The sequence below is a fragment of the Lepisosteus platostomus genome, chromosome 7 (assembly GCF_059453375.1).
Source record: "Lepisosteus platostomus isolate fLepPlt1 chromosome 7, fLepPlt1.hap1, whole genome shotgun sequence".
NCBI classification, from domain to species: Eukaryota; Metazoa; Chordata; class Actinopteri; order Semionotiformes; family Lepisosteidae; genus Lepisosteus; species Lepisosteus platostomus.
Window position 1 is genome coordinate 30,977,529 of NC_142617.1, and position 14,530 is coordinate 30,992,058.

The 14,530-nt window shown below is 34.7% G+C and overlaps 1 protein-coding gene across 5 annotated transcripts in view; it reads left to right on the top strand.

Moving 5' to 3' along the window:
- Positions 1 to 932: 932 nt before the first annotated feature.
- LOC148658529 (Fc receptor-like protein 5) overlaps positions 933 to 14,530 on the top strand; it is a 37,058-nt gene continuing 23,460 nt past the window's right edge. Inside the window, exons 1-2 of one of the 5 annotated variants that reach the window (XM_088639819.1) lie at positions 933 to 1,259; positions 13,151 to 13,186. In XM_088639819.1, coding sequence (XP_088495945.1) covers positions 1,229 to 1,259; positions 13,151 to 13,186 — 67 coding nt within the window. In that variant the 5' untranslated portion in view covers positions 933 to 1,228. The remainder of the gene's footprint in view (positions 1,260 to 13,150; positions 13,187 to 14,530) is intronic. The other 4 variants (XM_088639816.1, XM_088639813.1, XM_088639818.1 and 1 more) reach the window with 4 other exon arrangements.

Consider the following 14,530-nt stretch of genomic DNA (forward strand, 5'->3'; position numbering starts at 1 on the left):
TTTGTACAGTTTTGTGGGGAATGTGATTCAGAGAAGGATAACCAGCAGTTGCTGCATTTCTACAACTAGTGATCACAGTTGATGTGTCAGAACTGAAAATACGGTCAGGTTTTACCTGGTAATGTAAACGTCCCCAGAAAAGGAACAGCCTGTGACGAATAAGAATAATTTAATAAACATGTCATTCAAATAATTAATGTGATTCAGATACAGTAGGTACCATTACTACTCAGAATATACTGTACAGTATCACACATTCTATAGGAGCCATAACCAGCTAAACAAATAATTCTCATTATCTCATTATCACAAAATTACAACAGGTGATCTGCTTCTACTTAGTATAAATTATTCTGGCACCAGATTGTGGTACAAACATGTTTGAAAAAGTTAAAACAAATTATGTTCAAACAAATCTTGCTTTATTATTATTTGCCTTGCCTCAATACTTTCACAACACACATCATCACTTGTAGATTTGTAAGGACTGTAAGCAGAAATACATCAATGTTACTCCAGATCCACTCATGAGTTTAAGCTATTTTGTTTTACTCTGAATGAGTACCAATTCAGAAAGAGCTAACCGTAATGCTTACAATATATGGAGTAAAACCTATGACTAAACAACAAGAGTGTATCCAGCAGAACACACAATGCATCATATTAAATCATAAAGTAATGAAAGAACAGGGAAATGCAGTGAAACTAATCATAAACTGCACACTAAAGACTGTAACAGTGGACATTCATCTCTTTGGGGCATTATATCAAGAACGTCTGTACAACCAAGCATCAGGTTCCCAGCACTGACAGTTTCACTACAATTGCTTTTACATCCTACTGTATGCATTCTCAGAAAGCTAGAAAGAAATGGTATAGTAATTCTTTAAAAAAATGGAAATGTTGTACAACTCAAAATCATTGTCCGTGTATTTAATTCCTGGTTTCTTCTATTGCATGTGTGTATTCTGGAAATGAATTGTTAGATTAAATAGTATTAAATAAATTTCCTATTTCTTCAAATGTGAATAAATTCATCTAGTATGTAAAAGAATATAAGCAGAATATGCAACAAAGAGCATAAGTAATGTGACAAAAAAACCTGCTGTTTTGAAAAAATAAACATAAATGACAAACTGCCTATAGTGGAGACTGCAACATAAAGCACTCAGGAAACTGAAGTAGATCTTATAATTATTGTTGCTGTTTGACCGCGTCGCACAGGAAAATGAAGTGGCGTGGATTACTCATAACAATAAGTAAGTATTAACAGCTTGTATATTGTTTAATTAACTTTATTGTGATCTGCTTAAATTCTGTTTTAATATTATTTTTCTTCAGCATATACTATATGTGCATATATGTGGATAGATGATTGTTTAGTATTATTATATGCACTATGTACTGGAGTTTATTCATGTTTAAATTGCTCCTTTCCACCTTTCCAAATAGCATGATTTTAATCAGTTGTTCTTTTCTTCTGCAAAACAATTGAAAAGGGGTATTTTATTATTATTATTATTATTATTATTATTATTATTATTATTATTATTATTATTATTATTATTTAATTAATATAGACGACAGGGAAATAGTTTTAGTAAATCTAAATGGGCAAAAGTTTTATTGTTTTGTAAATTTTACTTTTCATCTTGAGTTTCCATTTTGTGCTAACTTCATGAGGAAATACCTTATGTCAGGTTACATGATTGAGAATGGTCATTCATCTCTCAGTGCTGGTTCAGAGCACAAAGTTTTTGGGAAGAATAGTGGGTACAATAACTCTCAGGACAGTAGAATAGTGTATATCTTCATTTTGAATAAGTGCAGTTGTTATAGCAGCAGATTAACTGATGTTCACTTGGAGCAATTACTACATTGCAAGCTGCCTCCAAACATGAAGCTTTTAAAACTAAAGCTTGTTGGGAACACTGCAGCATGAAAGCTTAGTAAAGCTAAACCCAACTTCCTGTTACTTCCTGTAAATCTGGATTTCCTGGGGTGTGTTAGGGAATGTTTGTTACTGTTATCTGTCTGGGTATTGCAGTACCCTTCATTTGTTTCTCTGGCATCCATGCAGTAAATAGGTTCAACAGAACTGAAGCCCTCTATCACCTGCATCACTTCAGTATGTCTCTTTTATACATCAATTTAAACCTGTAATCTGAAAAGAAGGGTTATGTACTCCTTATGACTTTGCAGTTTTGCAGTTCTGCTGGTTTCTTTTGTATTAGTGTTTGGTGTTTTTTTACCTATTCTTGGAGATTTGTTTCAATGCTTTAAGTTGTTTTGTACAACACCTTGAGAAACCCTTTAACAAAAAGCTAGAGGAGAATGTAAGCTAAGAGGTTTTATGTTTTTTTCTCCATAAATATATACATTTAAAAAATTAAGAATTTAGTTTAAATTTACCTAGTTAAAGTGAATGTACTGTATGGTAGTCCAACACTCTTTCTATTAAAATGCCTATTTTTGAGACACAAAGTTACAGGTGTCAATAACTTTGCAAGCAAAACACATGGAAAATTTTCACAACTTTTATTTAAATAACATCTAGTATCTGTTTGCATTTTAAAAACCTTATTTTTAATTTTTTGTGTATGCGCAACTATGCATACGCTTGTATAAAGCGCATCCCTATTGTAAGTGAGAATTATTATTCAAAAGATACGTATGTATGCAAAAACCTCACCATATAAAGCAGAACAACACAAACTCAAAATCCTTTACAATTTTATGCATCTTGTATGAATATTGGGTTCAACCTCTCTTTAATTTGTGAAACTCTTTCTGTATTTTCTGTTTTTATTCAGATAATAATAAACTACATATGCAATTCTTCTTACAGATGATGTTCTATGTTCTATCTAGAAAGATGTTCTATGCTCAATAGCTTTTTTACTAAAGCTCGTATTATGTTACATTTTGTTACCCATTGATCGAGGCATTCTGAAGTCTCTAAAATATGTAAAAAAAAATAAAAAAATACTGTAGGTTGCACCCCTACCTTAACAAACCCAGTAATAACAGTGGACTATAAATGCAAAGCATGTAATGGCACTTTCATATACTGTATCTCTATGTCTTGCTATAACACACTAAAGTCACAAGAAGTCTGATCTTTTTTAAAAAAAGCTTTTTGAGTCTAGATTTAAAAGAGCTCAGGGAAGTTATCTCTCAGGTATCCTCAGGTAAACCAAGAGACTAGAAGAAACCTACTAAACCTGCATATATAAAATATATACCTTGTGACAATTCTCAAACTGCTCCAAAGTCTGGCACAGAGTAAAATCCTGTAAGCTGAATGCCATGACAGACACACCTGCAATTACCCTTACACAGCACCTGTAATACACAGGACCTCTAAAAACTAAAACAAGCCCAAGTGCACATGCGCCTAGAGATCCAGCACCAGCCCAGAAAATTGAAATCTCCACTATAGTTATGGCAAGGTGAAAGTGAGGAGCAACATAAAAAAGCAACATAAAAGCCAAATAAAACATGCAGACACAAACTCAAGGACAATACAAACTGTATTTGCAACAATAGCAATAGCAATTACAAACGTTTAATAAATGTTTAAAAAAGGCAAGATAAAGATCACAGTATACATTTATATATTAAAACTAACACTCTGTGGGCACTATACAGTAGTGTACACTGCCCACTAACTCTCTTTCCCAAAAACTTCACAGGGCCAGCTTCACATACAGTAGCTAATTCACAGCTGAATACAATTCAGTCTTGCCTCGTGAAACCAAAGATCAAGACTTTTGTCAATATATTTACTAATGTTATCCGGCTGAGTAATCTCACTGTTAAATACAGTAGCGCCCTGGTGCAAAAGTCTTCACATTTTGAGTGTCATTACAAATGTGTCATATCTTCCAAAAAAAAAAGTGATCTCATATGCAGGTGTGAAATACAGTAGGTTTAATAACTTATTTCTTAAAATATCTCAGATATGTTTTGTTTTCTGTATTGTATATTTAATTGTATTCTGTATCTTTTCTAACTGTTATAATAATAATAATAATAATAATAATAATAATAATAATAATAATAATAATAATAATTGCTTACACTTATATAGCGCTTTTCTGGACACTCCACTCAAAGTGCTTTACAGGTAATAGGGACTCCCCACCACCACCAATGTGTAGCATCCACCTGGATGATGTGACGTCAGCCATAGTGTGCCAGAACGTTTACCACACATCAGCTATCAGTGGGGAGGAGAGCAGAGTAATGAAGCCAATTCATAGAGGGGGATTATTAGGAGGCCATGATTGGTAAGGGCCAATGGGAAATGTGGCCAGGACGCCGGGGTTACACCCCTACTATTTTCAAGAAACATCCTTGGGATTTTTAATGACCACAGAGAGTCAGGACCTTGGTTTTACGTCTCATCTGAAGGATGGTGCCTGTTTGCAGTATAGTTTCCCGGTCACTATACTGGGGCATTAGGACCCACAAGGACCGCAGGGTGAGCGCCCCTTGCTGGCCCCACTAGCACCTCTTCCTCTTCTGTTAATACAATGGCAAACATAATTGTGATTCTCTCAAAATAAAATAATCTTCAAACTGTATTCACATTTCTGATAATTGCACATATCAGAGTAGGTCAAATATTAATAATAATATTCATAATCATATTTGAGTAAAAACATGAATAAGCCTACAGACTATCTCCAAGATGCTCATAAAGAGCAGGGAAATTTAAAGAAGCACTTAAACAGAAATGGCAATTGAGTATTTTACGTACATACAGCATTTAGAACAACTAAGTTGCACTTGTAGTGCACTTACTTCAGTTTAACTTTTCTAATGTACTGTAGCACAGGAACTGATCTCCTTGCAGTAGGAGGGAAACTGGGTGTGGGCTTTTATTTCCTCTCTCCATTAATACACATTACCAATAGTCACTAATGCAGATTTAGCTAAGTAATTTTTGGTTTTAATCTGCTCTTTAAAATACGAACATTTTAAAGTCACTGTCTAATATATTTCTATAATTAAAATCTTAAATAATTAAAAGTATTCCCTGATACTTGAATGAAATGAATACATACTGTATATTATATAGACATATTTATTAATTTTATATATCACAGTATTAAATATTAACTTTATATTCACAATCTCTTAAACCCCATGGCGATAATGGGGACATATCAGATGTTAAATTGAGGAAGGGAGACAATAGCCCCAACTCCCATCCCCAGAAAGTCTGAGAAAGATGTAATATCCAGTCAAAAGGGTGCAGTGTCAAGGAATTCAGCACATTTGTAAATTAATGTGTGTTTCGGCCATGGCTTCTTTCTTCTTTTATTCAGCATGGAATAAACCTATTACTTGTTCCTTTGCAGCCTACGCATGCTGACGCAGCTACCCACCTTAATATTATTGTAGATTTTTCTTTCCTATTCCCACTTTTAGCATCTGCTTTTTCTTCTCCTTCTCCTTTGTTTGCTCTATTTTTTTACTAACAAATTCTCGAATAACTCTCAAACATGTCACATACGTTCACTCTGTCTGCTTGTATGTGTGCCTGTAAAAATAATCAAATTTCAAACGATAGAAGAGGTCAAAATTATATCAACTTGGACCTGTATATTATAAAACCAGTTTCAGAAATAAAAATAAGAGTCAAATGTAGTAGTTTGACCACTGCATTCTGCAAGAAAAAGAAGACTGGACCCTGAAAGCAAAAATACAGGAACTACCAGTCATGTAGGCATGAGCTCAAAAACAGATCCAGCCATTCAGAATGCACGCAGGATAATGCAGTACTTTGCAGTGCAGGCACTGCGTTTTACTGCACCTTTACAAAAATATTCAGTTATGGGACTGCACTACAATGTAAAACCACCAGGTGGAGCAGTGAAAGCTTAACTTGGTGTGTAGAAACATTTGGTCTGTCGCCAGAAAATGCTTGATGACAATGCTGAGCGACAATCTTTTTATTAAAGAATTTAAGTTGTATAATGTTTAATGTTTCGACTTTTATCAATATTAAACTGTATAGTACAGTAGTAATTGTAACAGTAATGTTAAAAAAAACAAAATTACTCAGTTCAATATATGAAAAATAGTTTATTATTCTACTGTGGCTTGCTGTGAACAAATATGATTCTTTCAGGCTTACAGATGCAGCCATTCAAAGTGCGCGGTACACACACGTACCGGAGGTAATTGGCTACGGCATCGCGCATTGTGACGCACGATGACGCGCGGTACCGCGGTACGTGATTGGTTGACCGTCTTTACTGTGCCCGTTGTAGTATTGAATATTTATATGGAATTTTCCACTGAAGGGAAATCTTAGTGCCTAAGCATAAAAAGAATAGGAGCATACTGCAACGCGTGTGAAGGCCATAAATGATATTAGTTTTGGAACTTAAACATACAGTATATGGCTGGTCTCGGTACTTTAAAGAAAACATACAGTACACACCAGTATTCCATTTCTCCCTAAACATTTTAAGCATCGAAGTCTTAACTAACGTGATACCGGAGTCAACAAGCATACTTTTAGAATTTGATTAAAAGGGAATATAATATGGAATCGCATATCTAAAGAAATTAATAACGATATAATTATATTCATGTTGCAAAAAAACTGCAACGGACATAAAAACTCCCTTGCTTTTAACAGAGCGTTCCATAATTTCTAACTACGAAAATTATTTAAACTGCGACACTTATCATTCAACCAGAGCTCGAAATATCACAAGGATCCTCTAGAGCACAGCAAAGACTGTATTAAAAGAATTGTGTATCTCAAGAAATTAATAAGATATAATTATATTTGTGTACTGCGACAGGGCTGTGTAGGGCTGTTTCAACTCTGTCTTCATGTGACTCTATTCAAAAGCCATTTAGCAAAGAGGGGATGAGAAGAGTGACAAACTAGTATACAGTACAGTACTTTAGATCTTTTTTTTCAGAACCGGGGAAAATCTGATCATGTTTCTCTATAACAATAATAAAAAACATTGCCACACCCGGACTGTTAAACCAACGCATTAGCACGTCAAAGCCCATTGAGGAGCCGGCCGCAATAACTGTTTTGTCCCTTGATTTACTGATCTGCATTAATTACAGAAATTGAGTTCCTGCTCTTTGCAGACGACCTGGTCCTGCTGTCGCCCACAGAACAGAGGCTGCCGCAGAACCTGGCGCTGCTGGAGCAGCACTGTCAGACCTAAGCGCTGACAGTCAATCTGGACAAGACCAGAGTTATGGTTTTCCAGAAAAAAAGCCAGACCCCCATTAGTCTTCCTGAGATCGTCGGATTATGAACGAATAAAAGCATCTTATTAAAAACGCGTTTGCATTTGTCTGGGTATTTACTTTGTAATCTGTGGTTTACATCTACTGTATTGTTTTGAGATGCCACTTTTAAAGGTGATATGTAAAATAAAGTTTTTTATTATTGTTATAGAGAAACATGATCAGATTTTCCCTGGTTCAGAAAAAAGACGATTAAAATCTGCACTTGTAAGATGCGACACCAAAGATATGATTAATAACCTTTTAAATCCGAAGGGAGATCTGAAGGAATCCCCCCCACACACACACACACAATAGAAGCAGGAAGCGGACGCAGGGACCGTTGTCAGAAGTGAAGAAGCTATCAATTCAATGCTATCAAAAATGACTTAGAATCGATCATGTTGTGATATTTTGAAATATAAAAGTCAATTGATTGTCCATTATATTGCTATTCTATTTTTTCGAAGAAATGTTTGTTAAAAGAGTCCAGCACCAGCTGGATTTGAACGATTGGTAATCGGGCACGTAGACCAGTGGGCTACAAAGGAAGTCGCATGAAGAGAGAGGTGAAACAGCCCTACACAGCCCTGTCGCAGTACACGAATATAATCATATCGTTATTAATTTCTTGAGATACGCGATTCCATATTATATTCCCTTTTAATCAAATTCTAAAAGTATGCTTGTTGACTCCGGTATCACGTTAGTTAAAGACTTCGATGCTTAAAATGTTTAGGGAGAAATGGAATACTGGTGTGTATGTTTTCTTTAAAGTACTGAGACCAGCCATATACTGTATGTTTAAGTTCCAAAATTAATATCGTTTATGGCCTTCACATGCGTTGCAGTATGCTCCTATTCTTTTTATGCTCAGGCACTAAGATTTACCTTCAGTGGTAAAATTCCATATAAATATTCAATACTTAAACGGGCACAGTTAAGACATTAAATATACATATACATATACATACTGTATACAGTACAGTTTGCATACGGTAATATGTTTATGTTCCTAAATCAATCTCTTTTATGAGCATGTGAAAGGCATGGTGAATCGATTCTCAAAAATTACTGTACTTTGCATGATTGGAAACAAATGCGTGATTGCAAAATGCTGTGGTGTTACTTTTACAAAGACGGTCAATGAAAAAAAGAATGTGGACCAGGGCAATACTTTGAGTTTACACTTACAGCTTGTCCAAGGTCATTCATTATTGATACTATTAGTAATATCGTTAAAGACTTTGATGGCGACAGCTCAAAACATGAGAGGTTGAGCTTTATTAGCTCCACCTTGCGGAAATTCCGGATACTATTATTTTGCTTGCGGTATTATAGGAGAATTTACGGTAACTAGCGGTATTTACCGATAACTCGCGGTAGACTGCGTACAGCGCACCAGAAAATAATGCTGTATCGCCCGCGCATTTTGAATGGCTGTACATCCGCATTGAGATAATCTATATTGTGCCTTAATGTAAATTTCAGTAATGAGTAATCATGATAATTTAACTTAAAATTTCGATTGTGAAAAATATATTTCACACATACTGTACTGTAGTGGCTTTAAAGCCTTTAAAGGTCCCATCGGGAATATACCTAATGTACATACAGTAACTGGTAGCTAAATATAAAAAATACAAAGTACTGTATAAACAGTATTCTACCGTCTGCATAAACATTTTATGCATCGAAGTCTCTACCTCAGAAACTTGGGGTGGTTATTTTGGAAAAGTTTTGATGTGCTTGTTCTAACTGTACAAAGTTTATATACTTCATAAAAACCTGTTTTATACTTTTTGAAGAATATCTAATAAGAACACTTACCATTATTCTTGTAAAAAAGGTGCAATGCTAATTGAAATATTAATGTAAGCTTAGGTCCTGTTGTTGTTTTGTTCAGTTGAGCAGTTTGAAATGGTTTTGGTGGAGTTCTTTAGTTCAGCTGCTGGATAGGTTTATTGGGAGAACGGGACAGGGGGAGATCAGGAAGGCAGCAGAACATTGAACAGCAAAGGTGGCTGTTCAGTAATAAAGTGCAAAAAATATACAGTTGCAAGAAAAAGTTTGTGAACCCTTTGAAAGTACCTGGATTTCTGCATTAATTACTCATAAAAATGTGGTCTGATCTTCAACTAAGTCACAATAATAGACGAACACAATTGTCTATTATTTAACTAATAGCACACTTACAATTGTACTTCTTCTTTTCAGTACTGAACACACGGGGGAACTCTGTTTTGATTATGCTATAAATGAGTTCCTAAAGGCATACTGCTCAAGTTTAGAAATGATAAAACTAATAAACCTTTGATGTGTTTGCACGAGAGAAAAAAAGGTACCTTTAAGGAAGTTGTATACTGCTTGCAAAGTAGCTGATTTTTACAAACAGCTAATTTTTCTTGAATAATTTAAAATCTGTCTCCACTGCAGCTTTCAATCAATTGAGCAGAAAGTCACCTTGCTCTTACAAGCGGCTCTGTTTGCAGAGTCTGTGTTAACACTCCACACCCTTTTGAATGAATTTGTATCACCTTTATCACCTATGTTTTTCCGGGGGGTGGGGGTTGGGAATAGTGATGGAGAATGAAATAAAAGCCCACCAGTACTTTCCCTTATCCCTAGTGCGAGGGGATAATGTGCTGGGAACCAATCCCTCCAGAGCTCTTTCTGACCATCTTGGTCATGGTCAGGAGGTGCATTCATGTTATTATTAATATTAATATTTGATATGTACAATTATCAGAAATGTGAATATACAGCAGCTTGCGTAGTATTTTAGTGTGAGAGAATCACAATTATATTCGTCATTACATTAACAGTTACAACATATATCTCACACTTGAAAATACAGGGTTTTTATTGTACTGGGAGTGTGAAGACTGAGTGAGCACAGGAGCGCACAGTGAGATTGACACAATGAGATTACTGAGATGGATAATTCTAGTAAATATGTTGCCAAATGTCTGGATTTTCTGTTTCACGAGATAAAATTCTATCTAGCTGTGAATTAGCTGTGAATTAGCCCTGTGAAGTTTTGAGAAAGGGGGTTAGTCGGCAGCATTCCTCGCCCAAGGAGTGTTAGTTTTAATATAACAGTGCATTACTGTGATCTTGCAAGTACATTTTTTTAAACATTTGTAATAACTATTCTTGTAAATACATTTTATATTGTTATTTAATTTATGTCTGCTTTTTAGTTTGTGGGCAAACGTTTGAGGTAAAAATTCTTCTATTTTAGTCATAGTCATCTGGCTGCCTGACTTGTTCCCGTTTTTAACCATTCTGGTGTCAGAATTGCAGCGGGTGAGAGAGAAAAAAGTGAATCCTAGCTACAATGTATTATATATGTATATATACAATGTATTTAAAAAGCATGCTAACCACTATGTCACTTTATTCTTTATTATTGTTTAGTTAGTACAATATTTAAAATATATTTTACCTTCATTTTTTTATTTTATTATGTTTGTATTTTATTTATTTTCTAATAGATTTAACATATTTGAACAAAGTCTTGTAAATTAATATTTTAACAAGATGTGGAAGAAGTGCAACAATTTATTATGGTGCAAATTGGAATATTAATTATTGATTTACAATAGTTTATGCTAACACCTAACTTTCTTATTTAGATGTATATAAAATATTCAAGTAACTGTGACATAACATTCAGAAATACAATCGAGAATAGTTTGTGGTATTTGTGCAGATGGAACTTTTCTAAAATTTATAAAACATTTAAAACGATCAAAATGTATAATCTTTTCAAGTGTAATGTCATTAGGAAGTACAATAGGTGCATAGCGGTGGTTCTGTGTCTAAGGTTCAGCGTCTGTGGTTGTAGGGTTGTCGGTTTAAATCCTGTGGCCGGCAGAGGAATCCTACTCTGTTGTGCTCCTGAGCAAGGCCCTTAACCCCAACTGCTCCATATAAATGCCTGACCCTGCGCTCCGGCTCCAAGCTTCTCTATCCCCGTCTGTGTGTCTCATGGAGAGCAAGCTGGGGTATGCGAAAAAACAAATTCCTAATACAAGAAATTGTACATGGCTAATAAAGTGATCTTATCTTATCTAATAAATTCCTGCTTTGTTTAATGATGGTTTCAAAAATAAAAGTAACTGCTAAGAAAGATGTGTTAAATGATAATTAAAAGACTTGAAGTTAAACAAAATGATTTACATTGTTTGATTAGTTTAAAAGGCAGACGTTCTTGGTGCCCTTGGTGTGCCAGGCTTCTCTGACTGAGCTCAGTGGGCGGTGTGCTATTTTCTTAGTGACCTGCTGATCTGCTTCACACCACGGGAAGACTGGAGAATATGATTTTTTTCTGTACGAAACGCGTGTTGTGTTTACGAAATTAAACGTTTTAAATTAAAGGTTAAATTAAAAAGTAAACAAATATATACAGCTTACACAAAGATTCTAAACTGTTCACGACGAAGAAAAATCACCAGATTAACTTGCATAAAAGTGGGTTTTAAACTATCTAAACCCTTTTTCTTACGCAGGGGCATGTCACTGTTTCTTATTTTTGATTTTCTTTAAAAAAATAAAAGAATCAGTTACCCATCGTGCCATACAGTATTACAGGTACTGTATTTTACATTTTTTAAAGTTTTCAAGAGACTTCAGAACGCTTCGACTGATACATAAAAAAATTAGCATAATGTGTGCTGTTGTGAAAAAGCGATCACTCTGCTTTATATGGTCAGACGTTGCACATACATACATTTTATTCCATCCATTTTCTAATCTCTATCCAGTACATCTAAGCAAGCAACGGGTGCAGGACAGTTGAATAGTAATTTTCACGTTATGAACTCCCTTATACTTGGGACCCGCATTATTCAAACTAAGGTTTCTAAAAATGCAACCAGGTTGTAGATTTTGTTTAAATAAAAGTTTTAGTAATGCAATAAAAATTGCGATCTTTAAAATGCCTGTAGTCTGAAGGCTCTGTGTAATTTGTTAGCAAAGGTATTGACATCTGAAACATTGTGTCTCATAAATACTATTTAAAATAGGCATTTTAATAAGAAAGTGAAGTTTATGAAACCGGAGAAAACAAATGACCCTGAACAAAATACAAGAAGTTTGAAATTATTATTTATTAATAATAAATTGTTAATTATTATTGTTAATAATGATCAGTTTCAGTGATCTTTTTAATACCACTTTGTTATTCTCAATTATAATTATAATACATATATATGATTTCACTTTAAGGCTTGTTGTAAAGGCTTGTTTTTAATTGCCCTATGGCGATGAATAAAGTATTTTGAATTGAACAGAATTAAACTGGTTTTTACTCCCACTGTTGACAGTATTCACGTTTGCTCATTCATGTCTTTTAACACAATATCATTTAACACATTGTGATATATAAAAATAATAAAGCCATTCCGAATGGCTACATCTGGACATAGAAAGATAAGTGATACAGATGTGGTGCTTGTGCCATCTTCTGTTCAATTCTTGAATCACTGATTATTGTATGTAATAGAAAAACATATTTCTCCCTTTATGTATGAATAATAATACAGTGTAATGAAATATATCTTATTTTTTATTATGTTTGCATAAAGAAGTGGAATTTTATGACTATTTTTTCTTTTATTGAATAAGGAACTTCAATGATCTTAAGCAGATTGTTTTCCTGGAGTACACATGATAATCACTTAACTTTGAAAATTTAACCATGGTTTCACATACACAGTTTAATACTATTATTTAAATACTATTATTGGCTTGTCTAATTTACTAAAGAAAACAAGTCAATGTGTGTACATAGCTATTCCTGGTCTGTGTTAATATAAAGCTCACAGTGTATTAACAAATTGGTTCTTACTGTCTTATTTTTGCCTTTTAGTTCTGAGGGCATTGGCTTGCTCTACTCAAGAATCAGGTAAGGGAACATAAGAAACACAGCATCAAAAAATTCTAAAGCTTATCAGAGAAAAGGCAATGAGTGAGTTTGGAATGCACATTTACCCAAGAAAGTAATTTAAGCTCAGATATTACAGCAGTATGCTGCAACCGTAGCTTAATTAGTCTATCTCTTCAAAGAAAACAGAGCACAGAAGGGGGAGAGAACATCTGAGAGTCCAGTGGGATGAGCTCAAGACTATCAGAAGTGTCTTGGAAGGCTAGCAGTCACCTGTCTAGGTTAGATATGTTTCAGACTAAGAACTCATGTATTGCATAGGGTTAAAGAGATGGTAGTCTTCTAAGACAAGCCATCATATCTCTTTCTGATTAGATTCTAGACTTTATATCAGACAGGGACATTGAGAAGTGAAGTAATACAGTAGCTACAGTAGATTGGTTGTTGGAGTGAGGCCTGCCAGTCAGGTATAGAAGAAGGTAGAGCTGGCCTGGTCAAATGGTATTAACTGAGAAAGGTCTTGTACTGCTGCTACCAGAAATAATATGTTTCTATTTCCATATGACCTGATAGGGGTCCACAGATAGTTGCTGGGTATGGATATTGTTATAAATCCTGAGGGGATTTTATGTTCTCAAATAGGGGAAAATCAGAGACCGTAGGTTCTATAGGTTTATAAAATACAGGAGGGAGTTTGAGTAGGAGAGAAGAAATAGGTTAGGTCTCAAGAAACATGCTTGAGGAGACTTGTCTTGGCTCTAAGAGTTGAGAGGCTACTGTAGGTTGAGGGATATTCAGGAAGCCAGAGATAAGCAGCTGGGTGCACGGAATAGGGGTAGTGGTAGAGAAATTACCACTTTTTAAACAGGAGAGACATTTTATTAACCAACAGTTTATTAACCTTTTCAGCAACTTAAAGGGAATTTCCAAAAGCCAGCCACCACTTTAAAGACAAACAATTCCTAAACAAATCAGCAGCTAAAGGAAAATATATATATATTAAGAATAATTGGTGTTTGTAACAGTTCTCACAAAATGTGAACATTTTGAACAAAAGCAAACAGGTGACGGGCAATTAACCAGTTACAAGGTATTATTATGAAATAAGATGTGCAGAGCACAGAGTGGCTAGGTATGCTGAGGTATGCTGAGAGCACTGATCTAGGTGTCTCCCTGAGCCATTCATTAAATATGTGTTTAATTCAATAAAGTTTTAAAGACATTTTTGCATCCTAGACTTGATGCTTAAGTATTCAGCTCCAGCTGCAATTCTATCAGTTTTCATGGGTATACTATTCCAGAGGGGGAGGCTACTTTTGGAAATGAGAGGGAATATAGCCAACAGTATAACTGTGATTTTCTGAA